Source organism: Erinaceus europaeus, chromosome X (assembly GCF_950295315.1).
Source record: "Erinaceus europaeus chromosome X, mEriEur2.1, whole genome shotgun sequence".
NCBI classification, from domain to species: Eukaryota; Metazoa; Chordata; class Mammalia; order Eulipotyphla; family Erinaceidae; genus Erinaceus; species Erinaceus europaeus.
The window spans coordinates 121,948,718-121,963,473 of NC_080185.1; the positions used below are offsets into that span (position 1 = coordinate 121,948,718).

At 40.9% G+C, this 14,756-nt stretch overlaps 1 protein-coding gene across 3 annotated transcripts in view; it reads right to left on the reverse strand.

Moving 5' to 3' along the window:
* The window catches only part of MOSPD2 (motile sperm domain containing 2), a 57,966-nt gene that overhangs the window by 14,950 nt on the left and 28,260 nt on the right, over nucleotides 1-14,756 (reverse strand). For all 3 annotated transcript variants that reach the window (XM_016185737.2, XM_007517489.3, XM_060183019.1), the window contains exons 6-8: nucleotides 14,072-14,132; nucleotides 11,761-11,799; nucleotides 6,717-6,841 (exon numbers count right to left, since the gene is read on the reverse strand). In XM_016185737.2, the coding sequence (XP_016041223.1) occupies nucleotides 6,717-6,841; nucleotides 11,761-11,799; nucleotides 14,072-14,132 (225 nt within the window). The remainder of the gene's footprint in view (nucleotides 1-6,716; nucleotides 6,842-11,760; nucleotides 11,800-14,071; nucleotides 14,133-14,756) is intronic.

Consider the following 14,756-nt stretch of genomic DNA (forward strand, 5'->3'; position numbering starts at 1 on the left):
AAAATCTAACCAGCAACCATAAAGAAGTAAAGCAATAAGTAGGGGTACGGATATAGCTTTGCATGTCAGATCACAGAATGTGCAAGTTTGATGCTCTAGAGGTTCCAAGTGTAATCATGGCGCCACCAAAAGCCAGAGCTGAGCAGTGCTTTGATCTCTCCCTTTCTGTGTGTCTCTCTTTAAAAAAAAAAAAAAAAAAAAAAAAACTTCCCCCACACCTATGCACATCTAATCTTTGACAAAGGGGCCCAGACTATTACATGGGGAAAGCAGAGTCTCTTCAACAAATGGTATTGGAAACAATGGGTTGAAACATGCAGAAGAATGAAACTGAACCACTGTATTTTACCAAATACAAAAGTAAATTCCAAGTGGATCAAGGACTTGGATGTTAGACCACAAATTAATTATCAGATACTTAGAGGAAAATATTGGCAGAACTCTTTTCCACATAAATTTTAAAGACATCTTCAACGAAACGAATCCAATTACAAAGAAGACTAAGGCAAGTATAAAACTATGGGACTACATCAAATTAAAAAGCTACTGCACAGTAAAAGAAACCACTGCCCAAACCAAGAGACCCCTCACAGAATGGGAGAAGATCTTTACATGCCATACATCAGACAAGAGTTTAATAACCAACCAATAAAGAGCTTGTCAGACTCAACAAGACAACAAATAACCCCATCCAAAAATGGGGGGAGGACATGGACAGAATATTCACCACAGAAGAGATCCAAAAGGCTGAGAAACACATGAAAAAATGCCCCAAGTCCCTGATTGTCAGAGAAATGCAAATCAAGACAACAATGAGATACCACTTGATTCCTCCTGTGAGAATGTCATATATCAGAAAAGGTAACAGCAGCAAATGCTGGAGAGGGTGTGGGGTCAAAGGAACCCTCCTGCACTTCTGGTGGGAATGTCAATTGGTCCAACCTCTGTGGAGAACAGTCTGGAGAACTCTCAGAAGGCTAGAAATGGACATACCCTATGATCCTGCAGTTCCTCTCCTGGGGATAGGTCCTAAGGAACCCAACACATCCATCCAAAAAGATCTGTGTACACATATGTTCTTGGCAGCACAATTTGTAATAGCCAAAACCTGGAAGCAACCCAGGTGTCCAACAACAGATGAGTGGCTGAGCAAGTTGTGGTCTACATACACAATGGAATACTACTCAGCTGTAAAAAATGGCGACTTCACCATTTTCAGCTGATTTTGGATGGACCTTGAAAAATTCATGTTGAGTGAAATCAGTCAGAAACAGAAGGATGAATATGGGATGATCTCACTCTCAGGCAGAAGTTGAAAAACAAGATCAGAAGAGAAAACACAAGCAGAACCTGAACTGGAATTGGTGTATCGCACCAAAGTAAAAGACTCTGGGGTGGGTGGGTGGGTGGAGAGAATACAGGTCCATGAAGGATGACAGAGGACCTGGTGGGGGTTGTATTGTTCTATGGGAAACTGGGGAATGTTATGCAAGTACAAACTATTGTATTTACTGTTGAATGTAAAACATTAATTCCCCAATAAAGAATTAAAAAAAAAAAACAAACAAATCTTGGTTCAAGGCCTCAGTCCCCTCTTGTAGGAGGAAAACTTAAGGAGCAGTGGAGCAGTGCTGTAGTTGTCTCTTTGTATCTCCCTCTTCCACTCTCAATTTCTTTATCCTATCAAAAAGAAAGAAAAAAAGAAACGAAAAAAACAGTGGCTGGGAGTGGTGGATTCATCTTGTAATAAATCTTTTAAAAATTATGACATTTAATTTTGTAAATGGCTACATTGGAAATACACTACATCCAAAGGCTGTATGCATCCCTATGTTCACAGCCGCACTATTCACAACAGCTGAAATACAGGTCCAACCTAAGCACCCGTGACAGAGGCTTGCTAAAGCAGTTATGAAATATTCAGTGGAAAACTACATGGACACTTAATCTTCTGTATTAGTGATTTAAAAGTGATTTACAAGAAAGGAATATAATTCTACACCACTCTCAACAATGTTCTATGCCCTCCACCTCCTCCAGCAGTACCTGCTGTGGTTCTCCCAAGGTCACAAATATGGCTTGAATATATACACACACACACACACAACACACACATACACACAGACTTTTTTTTTTTTTCTCAAATTCATGCATTTCAGTTTTCTACCAGAGCACTACTAAGCTGTGGCTTATGGTGGTGCAAGGGATTGAAGCTGGGACTCTGGAGTCACAGGCATGAGTTTTTTTTGCATAACCATTATGCTATCTCCCCCACCTTTCAATTCTCTATATTCCACACAAGTGAAACTATCCAGTAGTTGTCCATCACTTCCTTACTTACTGTAGCTTTTGAATCAAAAATGGATGGAACTGGGTATGCTTATACTAAATGAAATGAGGTGAAAGGCAATCAACCACTGGCTATTTTCACCCATACATAGACTCGATCAACAGAAAAATTAAGCAAATGAACACACACCCCCATCACAGTAACCAAACACTCTTAGCCATTAGAGGGAAAGGGAAGTTGCAGTGGGACAGATCTGTGGAGAGGCACAGGAATTTGGTGGTAAGTTATATACATATATAGGCCTGAGGCCCTCTGATTTTATAGGCCAATTTTAAATCAATAAAATAAGGCTGAAAAAAGGGAAGTGGGTTGTCAGCTGAGGAAATATATACAACACTTATAAGAAATGGAAGGCAGCTTTTGGCAGAACAGCTGACCTACTAATGTAGAGATGAGGGGTTAGGGCTGCTTTATATCAGGTTAACCTAAAAAAAAAAAAAAAAAAAACGGGTCAGGCGGTAGCACAGCGGGTTAAGCGCACATGGCACAAAGCACAAGGAAGGGCGTAAGGATCCTGGTTCAAGTCCCTGGCTCCCCACCTGCAGGGGAGTTGCTTCAGAGGTGGTGAAGCAGGTCTGCAGGTGTCTGTCTCTTCCCCTCTGTCTTCCCCTCCTCTCTCCATTTCTCTCTGTCCTATCCATCAACAAATTACATCAACAATAATAATAACCACAACAAGGCTACAACAACAAGGGCAACAAAAGGGGGACAAATGGCCTCCAGGAGCAGTGGATTCATGCTGCAGGCACCGAGCCCCAGCAATAGCCCTGGAGGAAAAAAAAACAAAAAATCAGATCTTTTATGAGTGAATGTGGTAATCTAAAACTATATGGTGAGATCAATTCACAACTGAATGATATCGATAGTAACTATTATGTAAATATAGAAACACATGCATATATAATAGACAATCTGGAGAGAGAGAAAAGTTGGAAACCATCCTTCCTAGAGACTGGGGAGGGAGATGGACTTTTTTTTTTATAAGTACATTTTATTCTATTTATTTTAATGACAGATTGAAATACAGAAAGATACAGACGTCAGAGTACTGCTCAGTTCTGGCTTACAGTAGTGGGGAAGGGGGGAGGGACTGAACCTGAAACTTATTATGATAACCCCCCCTGCCCTGGAAATAACTCTTTACACAGATGTTGAAGAAACATCCTGGGGCGGTCTCCCTTGACTCTGGCCTCAAGCCCTCCACTCAGAAACAGGACAGAAAGCCTTTAGGAGCATGGTCCTTTGCAAAACAGTGGTAGCCTGGAGGGCGACCATTTCCATGGAGACAGAGGAGATGCCAACACAAAGGGCAGGAAGGGTCACCTGGGCTCCGTGGCCCAAGACTGGGGGGGGGGGGAGGAGGAGGGAATGCACCACTGTCACAGCCTCCAGGGGGAATGATGGGCTCACTCCCTCTGTGGGAGCCCTAGCATCAGAGGGCTGTACCCTAGAAGGGGGGGGCAAAGCCAAGGATAGAAAACCGAGGGGCTTTCCTTCAGAGACTAGCAGAGATCCAGGGACTGAGCACACAGGAAACTAGGAGTGTCAGGGGGCTATCTAGGGAAGACTCCTGGAGGAAGGACATTCACTCCCCCCCACAAAAGGAGACCGCGAGAGGGGTCTGCCACCAAGCTGTCTGCACCCTGCACCAGCACCTCCCCTTCTACCTGATTTGGAGGCCATAAAATTCAGATGTCCTGAACCCATAAAAGTTGCAAGGTGGGGAAACTTAGGCCCCTTCCCTGCACGTGCCGATAAGTGTATCTTTCTGCCCCTCTATAAAATCTACCAGCAGAGCTTAAAGGGGACCTCTACCTCCTTTGCCTTGTTCCCCTACCACAAAAGGATACTTTTGCTGCAATTCAGAGAAAGAGGACCAGTCACTCTCTAGGCACTGCCCGGCTCTTGACCGCACTGGTGTGGCCCCAGTCTCTGGGCACTAGTAGTTGGAGCCTGAGCCTCTGTAGAAAACTGCTGAGGGGAGGGGGAGAGGAGTGGTCACAACTCCCACCTGGGGTAGCATCCACAAGGGAGGTTTGCACAAGGAAGTACAGTGCCCTGAACCCCCCCCCCCCACACACACACACACACCGCCACACACACACAAATGTTTGGTTCTGCTAGCCTGCGGTACTGGCTTGCAGCCCGAGCCCACAGTTTCTGGACTGCTTGGCTCAGGCTTGTGCCTGGGGAGAGCTCCCTCAGTGGTGCTGGGCTGCAGCTGAAGGGTCAGTGCCAGCCAGGAGCTGCTAGGAAAGCAGTCTGTGCAAAGCCCACAGTCCCTGGCACTCTCTCTGGGTTCCTGCTGTCTTGGCTCCCACCCTACAAGGCTGTGTGTCAGGCTGCCACTTTGCCCATCCTCAGGTTCCAGTCTTCTTGACTGGTGCCCAGGCCGCCTAGGCTCATCGCCTAGGCCCATACCCAGCAACCTTCTGATTTTAACAGACAACACGACTGGAAAAGAGATTTTTTTTTTAAAACCTAACTTACAGATATAAACTAATTCCCAAACAGAGGAGATAAACATATCCCAAATGATAGAGTAAGAAAGCCTCAGGAAAAATTTCTGATCAAACAGCTACTTATTGCTTGAAGATTTCACAGCAACAGCCTTAGTGATGCTCACTGAAATGCCTGGAATGGATGACCAAAATGAGAATTGTAGCAGAGACAATGAACTTAGAAGATACAATGGAGGGACTCCACAGAAGATGAGGTGAAGTGACAGGACCCAGCCAGTGAGTTCAAAGACTGGGTAGTGGGGAGCACACAAAGAAAAAACAGAACAACAAAAACAAAGCTTAAGGGATTTATGGGATAAGAGCAAGAGGAGTAACACAGGGGTTTCAGGAGAAGGGGGCAGAAACAGGTATCCAAATTCAGGAAGCTTTAAAATTCCCAACCCTGACAGATACATACATACATACATGCATATACATTATGGTCTACACTGCAAGTACTGAACTGAAGAATCTTAAAAGCAGTATGTGTAGATTCTCAGCAATTGTAAATTGGTGTAGTATAGCCTCTTTGGAAGATGGTATGAAAGTCCCTTAAAAGTTAAAAAAGATCTAGTAATTCCACTTCTAGGCGTCTAGGACGGGGGATAATCTGCAGATATTTGCACCTCTGTGTTTACTGAAGTGCTATGCGCAGCAGCAGTTAAAACATGGGGACAAGCTTAGTGACTAGGGTGGGTGCATGGATGAAGGACACGCGGTACACAGAATGGAATACTGCGTGGCTATGCTCAACACTGAAATCCTGGTATCAGGGCAGGAGCATGAAGGGGTTATGTTAAGTGTAGTAAGTCAGACAGATACTGGATACTTGCACTCATATGTGGTAATACAAGGAAGCAAAGTAAATGAGCGAAGCAGAAACTAACCCTGGGGTTCTGACAGTGGAACTGTTTGCCTGAGGGGAAGATGGCGCTGGCAGTGGGTAGAGGGGGCCGCTAGGGCGCTAGTGGTGGTATGGTGCGGGACTATGCATTCAAGAGATGTGAACCTCTACTCCTAAAACATACACAGCGCTGTAGACCAGTGCTACTGAAGAAAAGACAATCTGGTTATTGACTGCAGACACTTTATAGGCCACTCACAACAGAGAAAGGAAAGCAATCTTTTCCTCGATACAAATACAGTTTTTCACAGGGCCAGCAAGGTGAGCTCAGCAGTGGAATGCCTGCTTTGTATGTGTGAAGCCCTGAGTTCCAGCCTCACAAAATGAGTGTTACTCTATGGGTGGTAGACCGGGGCTTTGATCTCTCTCAGACAAAGCAAAACAAAACTGGGCCAGGAAGGTGGCTGAGTGGCAGAGCTCTTGTTTCATTTGCATGAAGCCCTGAGTATATTCCTTAATATTGGAGAAAAAAAAAAAAAAAGAATGCCATTGATTTTAAGCTGTAATGATTCCATGGAAAATTATTAAATACAACAAACTGGTCAAATCACCAAGACTTTTTCACCTTTCTAGTCTTCTGGTTCTATATGAATACAATTTTACCAGGTAAGCAGACTATGAAACAGATCATAACAGTCAAATTATAATCAAGTAGACCCAAGCACACCAAATCCTTACGTTTCAAAGCTTACAAGTCAATGTCCTATCATGTTTCATTGTTACGTAGTATTTTACACATTTAATATTTATCTACCTACTCCCAGCTTCATGTTTTTACATAGTAAAATCATTAACAAAAATCTTGACAGTTGGGTTCAGTACTGCTGCTTGCTATTTTGGGGTAACTACGATCTTTCTCTGAATGCTGTAGTAACACTTCTCCTCTCTTGAGGAAAGAAGACGGTCTACTATGCCACAATCTAGCCTTATTCTAGTAGCAAATTTCAAGGACAATACTTACAGTTCCACCCATGTGGGGAGGCAGGTATTCTACACTGACATAATCTTGGACTTCACTTTTACTTGTAAACTTCAACAAACCCACTGCTTCTGGGCCAAGCCAGGATTTCACAATTCTGAAAGCAGCTAGAGGAGGGGGGGGGAAAAAAAGTCATCCCATTAATTCCTTTCATTCTTAATTTATTTCCAGCATGTATGTGCTAACCCAGGGCTCCTGAAACTAGTTTGGGCCCTAATCTATTCACTGTTATCTTTTCAAGTCATGCTACTTAATGTTCTCATATCCCTGTAGACACAAAGTGTCACTGCCCCTTATGGATTTCAGCTGTTTCATGAAGCCTTGGGAAGATTAAATTATACTGATGTCCATTAATAAATTTAATCAGGGTTTGGACTTCTGAACAAATCTATCAATGATCCCACAACTACAATTTCCAGACAATGAGTCAAACTCTATTATGAGTAAGGCAAAGAAGGTCACTTGCCTTACATTTCTGTTAAGCACCCATCGGAAAAGCTGCAAACAGGAAGTTAGGAGGAGAAGGAAGCAGCTCTCTTCATTATGGGTCTGTAAGCTGAACCCAGAACTCCATCCAGTCCCTAAGCGGCTCTGCCATTCTCCCAAGCTCTGCAGGTTATGTTAACTGGGGGGAACTTTCAGAATGCAGGAGAATAAACTTATCAAATATAGCTGTCTACTGATTACAATCTTGTTCTGTCATGCCATTTTTTATATTTATCAAAACCCTGTTTCAACTGTGACAGTCTAAGTACATTTTAAAGAAGTTAAAAAGAACACTGTGGTCTGGGAGGTGGCGCAGTGGATAAAGCATCGGACTCTCAAGCATAAGGTCGTGAGTTCAATCTCCGGCAGCACATGTACCAGAGTGATGTCTGGTCCTTTCTCTCTCTCCTCCTATCTTTCTCATGAATAAATAAATAAAATCTTAAAAAAAAAAATCACTGCATTGAACTGGCAAAAGTCTAAATGAAAAAAAATCAGGAAGAAAAAGCTGTATGATAATCATTAAATAGCAGCTCAGAAAACTACATTTTGCTTTAGTTGATTAGACAAAATTTTTAAACATTTTCATATATTTCAATCCAAAATATGTAAATTTACACTTGAAGCTGTGCTACTTGAATTCACCATTTAAAAGTGTATATGCTTCCAAGTGTTTTAAAATACAGTCAAGAGTTCTACAAGCTTCACCATTATCTAATTTTAGAAAAACTTCAAAACGCCAAACAGAAACCTCATTCATTAATCAGCAATCTTTCTTTATCTCCCACTTCTCCCCTTCCCTGGCAACCACTCACCTATTTTCTGGCTTTATGCTTATTTTGGTCAGATATTTTGTTAAGAATGGAATCATACAATATGTGCCCTTTTTGCTTGCTGGCATGATTCAGTCAGCATATCTTCAAAGTTCATCCATGATATAGTAGCATGCACAAGTATTTAACTTTTTACTGCTGGATAATTTTGATTTTATGGCTATACAAGACTGGTTTATCCACTCATTCACTAAGTGATAAACATCCGGGTTGCTACCATCCTTCTTCACTATAGCAATTCTGTTGTGAACATTTGTGCAGAAGTTTTTGTGTTGATATATATACATTTTCCTTTCTATTTTTATTAGATAGAACAGAGAGAAATTGAGGGGAGGGGGAGATAGAGAGCGAGACACCTGCTCTGGAGACTGAGGTCAATCACGTACATGTAAACAGTCAGTCAGTCAGTCATACCTATGAAGGGGTCCCAGTCAGAATACTGAGGTCTGGCTGAGCTTTCTTCATTGGGAATAGTCCAGTCACACTGCCACAGATCTGAGCTGGGAAAGTAACAGGCTACACATCTGGGCATTCTGTGCTATGTTTTTATTTCCTTGGCTAATTTGAATCTGAATCCTTTACCCTGTAATACTATAACCTTGAGTATAACTAGCATTTAGAGCTTTTTTTTTTTTTTTGGTCACTGCATCTAAGGGTGGTTTTAGAATTCCTAAACTTGTAGCTGATATAAGAAGTGAGGGTGGTCCTGTGTGGACTACAGTGGTTACTTCTCAATTTCCAGTTGGTCCAACTCTTAGTACTTTCTATTTCTAGTTTGCTGAGTAATTTAATTTTACTTACTTTAAAAAAATTTAAATTAATTAATTTATTCCCTTTTGTGGCCCTTGTTTTATTGTTGTAGTTATTATCGTTGTTACTGATATCGTTGTTGTTGGATAGGACAGAGAGAAATGGAGAGAGGAGGGGAAGACAGAGAGGGGGCGAGAAAGACAGACACCTGCAGACCTGCTTCACCGCCTGTGAAGCGACTCCCCTGCAGGTGGGGAGCTAGGGGCTTGAACCAGCATCCTTACGCTGGTCCTTGCACTTTGCGCCCACTGTACTATCACCCGACTCCCCATTTATTTAATTTTTTCCCCCTTCTTTTCAAACCAGAGCACTGATCAGCTCTGGCTTATGGTGGTGCTGGGGACTGAACCTGGGACTTTGTAGCTTCGGGCATATGAGTCTCTTTATAGAACCATTATGCTATCTACCCCTGTCCCTGAGTGATTTTTATGAGAGGACAGTCAATTCTGTCAAATGTTTTTACCAGTCAAAATGATCTCATGTGTTAATTTTTCTCTTGGGTAGGGACAGAGACGGTGTCACTGACTGACATTCATATGTTGAATAATTTTGCATTCCTGAGCTAAATCCCACATATCCAGCTATATAACCCTCCTTATATTCTGTTAGATTCAATTCACTAGTACTTTGATCAACACTGGTAGGTACATCTGTATTCATAAACAATGGTTTTTATTTTTCTTGCGTTATTTGGTCTCATAAAAATTAGTTGGGGGAAATCTTTCTTTCAGAAGTTTTTTCCTTTCTTTTAAGTAGAGACAGAAGACAGAGAAGCAGACAGTGTGTAAAAGAGACCATAGCATCTAAGCTTCCTTCAATATGGTGGGGGCCAGGCTAGAATCTGGGTTATGCACATGACAAAGCGGGACATGATCCAAGTGAGCTATTTCATGGGCCATGGAGGGATTTTTTTTTTCTTTTAAATAACTTGTGTTGTTTTCTTTCCTTCCTTCCTATTATCTTTATTTATTGGATAGAGACAGCCAAAAATCAAGAGGGTAAGCAGAGATAGGGAGACAGAGAGACACTCTGCTACATTACTTCTCCATGTGTAAAGCTTTCCCCCTGCAGTTGGAGAGACTAGGGACTCGAAACCAGGTCCTTGCTCATTGTAACATGTATGCTCAACCAGGTACACCACCACCACCACCCAGCCCTTGTTTTTTGTTTTAACATTTTTAATTAATTAATTATTGGATACAGACAGAAATTAAGAAGGGAGGGGGAGATAGAGGAGAGGCAGAGAGACACGTGCAGCTATGATCACCACCCGTGAAGCTTGCCCCCTGCAATATGAGAACTAAAGCGGGTGCGCCACCATCTGGCACCTGGAAATTATTATTATTTTTTTAAACCAGAGCACTGCTCAGCTCTGGTTCATGGTGGTACAGGGGACTGAACCTGGGATTCTGGAGCCTCAGGCATGAGAGTCTCTTTGTATAACCATCATGGTGTCCTACCCTCCCCCTTGCCTTTTCTTTGGTAAAAATTTACCAATAGTCATTTGAGCCATAACTTTTCTTTTTCTTTTTCTTTTTTAAAATATTTATTTATTCCCTTTTGTTGCCCTTGTTTTATTGTAGTAGTTATTATTGCTGTTGTCGTTGTTGGATAGGGCAGAGAGAAATGGAGAGAGGAGGGGAAGACAGAGGGGGAGAGAAAGAGAGACACCTGCAGACCTGCTTCACCGCCTGTGAAGTGACTCCCCTGCAGGTGGGGAGCTGGGGGGCTCAAACCGGGATCCTTACGCCAGTCCTTGCGCTTTGCGCCACCCGCGCTTAACCCGCTGCGCTACCGCCTGACTCCCAAGCCATGACTTTTCTTTATGAAGATTTTTGACCATTAATTCAATTTTATTTGCTATACGTTTATTTATTTATTTATTTATTTATTTATTTATTTATTTATTTATTTTAAATGCCACCAGGATTATTGCTGGATCTTGGTGTCGACACTACGACTCCACCATTGGTGGTGGCTAGTTTTTCTTTTTTCTATTTTATTTGATAAAACGGAGAGAAATTGAGAAGGTAGAGGGAGATAGTGAGGGAGAGAAAAAGACCTGCAGACATGCTTTACTGCTCATGAAGTACCCCCCCTGCAGGTGGGAAGTGAGGGCTCGAACTCAGGTATTACATATGTTCAACTGAGCACGCCACTGACCTGCCCTAATACTTAAGATTCTTCTTGAGTCTGCTTTAGTAGTTTACTTTGAGGGATTTGTCCATTTAATCTAGGTTATTTCTTAGCATACTTTGTTTTTTTTCTATATAGAGACAGAAAAATTGAGAGGGAAGGTGGGGGAGATAGAGAGTGAGAGAGGAGAAACACCTGCAGCACCAATTCACCTCTCGAGATTTTTTTTTTCCCTGCAGCTGAGGACTGGGGGTTTGAACCTGGGTCCTTGTGTACTCTACCAGGCGCACCACCACCAGGCCCCGACACACATGTTTATGTTATTCTCTTATAGTCCTTTTCACTCTTGTAGTGAATAGTAATATCCCTTCTTTCATCCTTAATTTTAATGAACTAAGTCATTTCCCCACCAGTTTAGCTAGTTTTGCCAATCTTACTGAATTTTTTAAGAACCAGGTTTCAGACTGGGAAGATAACTCACTTTGCTATGTGTACAATTCAGGTTTGAGCCCCTGGCCTCCAAGGCACTTGGGGGAGGAACTTCAGTGCTGTGGCTGGTTGGTCAGTCGGTCTATCTAGCATCTATTTATATCCAAAAAAGCTGACCAAGAGCAATGAAGCCTTGGAGATGCTAAAAAACAAACAAACAAACAAAAAACCAAGTTGGTTTTCTTGATTGCTTTCCATGTCACAAATGACATGTGCAAACAGATGAACAATGTACAGTCTGAAAAAAAGCATTACATTTGTGATAGACTCACCGTTCATTATCCAAGGCATATCAAAGATGACAAATTTTGCTGAAAGAGAAACGATTCAGTGAATGAGATTTAGTACTGCTATAGCATTTCTATATGTCCCCGGTCTAGAAAAAACTGGGGATCTAAACATAACTAAACACTGACTTTGAAGTGTGAGGGGTACTAGTCTTGAAGTCACGTTTCACAGCAGTGGGGGGGGGGGCTCACCCGCGAGGACAGCTTGTGGGAAATGCTCGCTGCCCTCGACAGATAGCCTGTTCTGTGTTCATTTACTCTTCTGTTGCTTGGAGAAAGGTACAAAATGCAACGGCTAAGTGGGTGAGTGGAGTCTTTGGATAAGGCATGTTGTACCAGTGAACTCCACTGAGTTTTAAGACGATTCCCATGGCTCATTTATTATTATTTCATTTGTAATTCTTTTGGAGATTATGTTGTTAGATCAATCTGTTGCTACCCTTCATTTATAATAAATCAGTATGCTTTAACAAACAAAATTATTTCCACTTCCCTTAATCTTATAAACCCTAGGAAGCCAGTAATTCAAAGGTACATAAAAGTATTATTTGCTTACTGGGATGAAGATATTAAATAGGCCTACTAACAATTGTAAGAACCAGAAACCACAAAGGATTTTTTGCTATCTGTTTCATTCTTTTCTGACCAGAGAACTGGGAGGATTTGATTTATGTGGGACAGTACAATGCAAGTAGGGAATAAAGTATTTCAGTCTTCATCCGGGACATGGCTAAGAAGAACCAAACTCTAGATTTTAAGATAGGAAAGTCCAGAAGAGCTTGAAGCACAATCAGTTTAAGAGCCTATACAATTTAATGTCTGACAAGCTGGATTATGTAAGTAGAATATATAGTGTTTTGTCATGTGGAAATGGTTAATGCTCTAATTCATCTTTATCCAGTCCCATGAGTTTATTTTACTTTAAAAAAGGTGGGTTTTTTTTTTTTTTTTTTTTTTTGTGAATTAACAGGCTTCTTAAAAGAATCTTAAATGTGCTTGGCCAGGTAGTAATGCTATTTTCAGTGGCTTTTCAGAACTCCTTTAAATATGCCAATACACAAGTGGTATTTAGTTTCCACTTTGGACAAGAAAGAGAAACAAGCACAGGAAGAGCGAGGAGCAACCCCTGCTGATAGATGACAGCAAGCCTGAGGAATCAGGGTGGCTGCCAGGTTGAGGAGGAACAGCAGATCCCATAGGTCCAAAACCCAGACACTGTCTTAACCTACAAAGGTCTAGGAAGAGTTTCCTGAAGCCATGAGAGCATAGGGTGTGGGGAAATACAGACTCTAGACATCTCCTGTTTTTTTTTTTTTTTTAATTTATTTTTATTTTACCAGAGCACTGCTTAGCTCTGGCTTACAGTGTGGGACTTTGGAGCCTCAGGCATGAGAGTCTCTTTGCAAAACCATTATGCTATCTACCCCGACCCTCCTACTGTGTTTTGTCTTTATTTCAAATTAATGATGTGAAAGGATGCCCACGTAAGACAATATAGGGAGTTTGCTTTAGGGTCAGTTTAGTCATGAATTCCAACAGTCCCCAATTGGGCTATTTTCCAGGGGTGTGCCCAGGAAGTCATGTGAATTTCCATTTTCTGATGTCTTGGCTGTCTTTAATCTGTCTTTTCACTTTCAACTCACTCAGATTAAAGATATTAGACTGTGCATGTGGGCAGGCAGGTTCCCAAGGGAACCATTATACAAGTCCAATAACTAAAACTACCTAAAATTTAGGAGCTCTTCACTCAGGTAATTTATAGAGTAATCACACTTAAAAACCAACTAACTCCAAACATCAGGTACAAATGTTCAAAATGTTCCAGTCAAGTACTTGCTAAGGGACAATTTTTACATAGCAGTTAGCTCATGGTGTCCTGTATAGAGAACAGTTCGTCACAGTGTGCTTTAGTTATCAATACTGCTTATTTGTTTTTGCATGTAAAAAGGTTCGTATAATCCACTACTGTAAATTCATTTTTCAATTGAAAGGATAAAAGATATAATCTTTGGAAATCAAAGTATGCTTTTATTACTCCTGTGTACTTGTGGTATAGGATGCAACCTGTATAGTTTAGAATCTGAACTCTTAAAACTGTAAAGGACAATGGTTATTTTAAAAAAGCTCTCCACATGTAGTTAAGATAAGTACTTAAATTTCTATGAACACATCTGAACTGTTAACCAGGAGATAATGTTTTAGGTATAAAAGCCTATATAAAACTGAGCTCTACAAGTCTCAGACATTGTCTTATGTTTCAATACATTATATTTTTAAAAATAAGTATGTTACTTACAAATGTATTTAGGGTAATAAACTTTAAAGCAGTTGATGATAAAGCGTACAAAGTCCATGTCCTAAAACAAAGATTATAAATTTAAATCTGTAAGATTGTCCACATTATAGAATTTTAAATTGTACAGCTCTAAAGGTGATAAATATTAAGTGAGACAATTATTCAATTCTTCAAAATAAGATCACAAGCATCTATATACCAGAGATTAGTTTTATATAATTAAGCTACTTATTATAATTATCACTCCTAAAACTGAATTAAGTTATATGTCTAGTGATATTTTAAGATGGTCCATGTTACCTCAAAGTGGTTAGTTCAGGTTGCTAAATGGATATGGTGTCAATAAAATGTTCTCAAAGCAATTCCCTCAGAGAAATTCTAAGAATCTATTGAATTAGTCACAAAATCATTGAAACAAATATACAGTCTGACTACTTGGCATGACTACACACATGTATATAAATTCTAGTCTAGAAGTTGCTTTTTTACTTAGTTCCTAGACCTCATAAATCCTTCAGTAAAATGTTTTATTATCTACACAGCAGTTTACCTGGTAATAATGCCCTGCGGTAGCTAATGCACTTCTACCTTCTAGTATCTTATTTTGGGCTCTAAATTAGAATCTTTTAGCCTATATTCAGGTGTTTTTCATTGGTTCGAATTTCCGAGAGACTTTACAAAATCT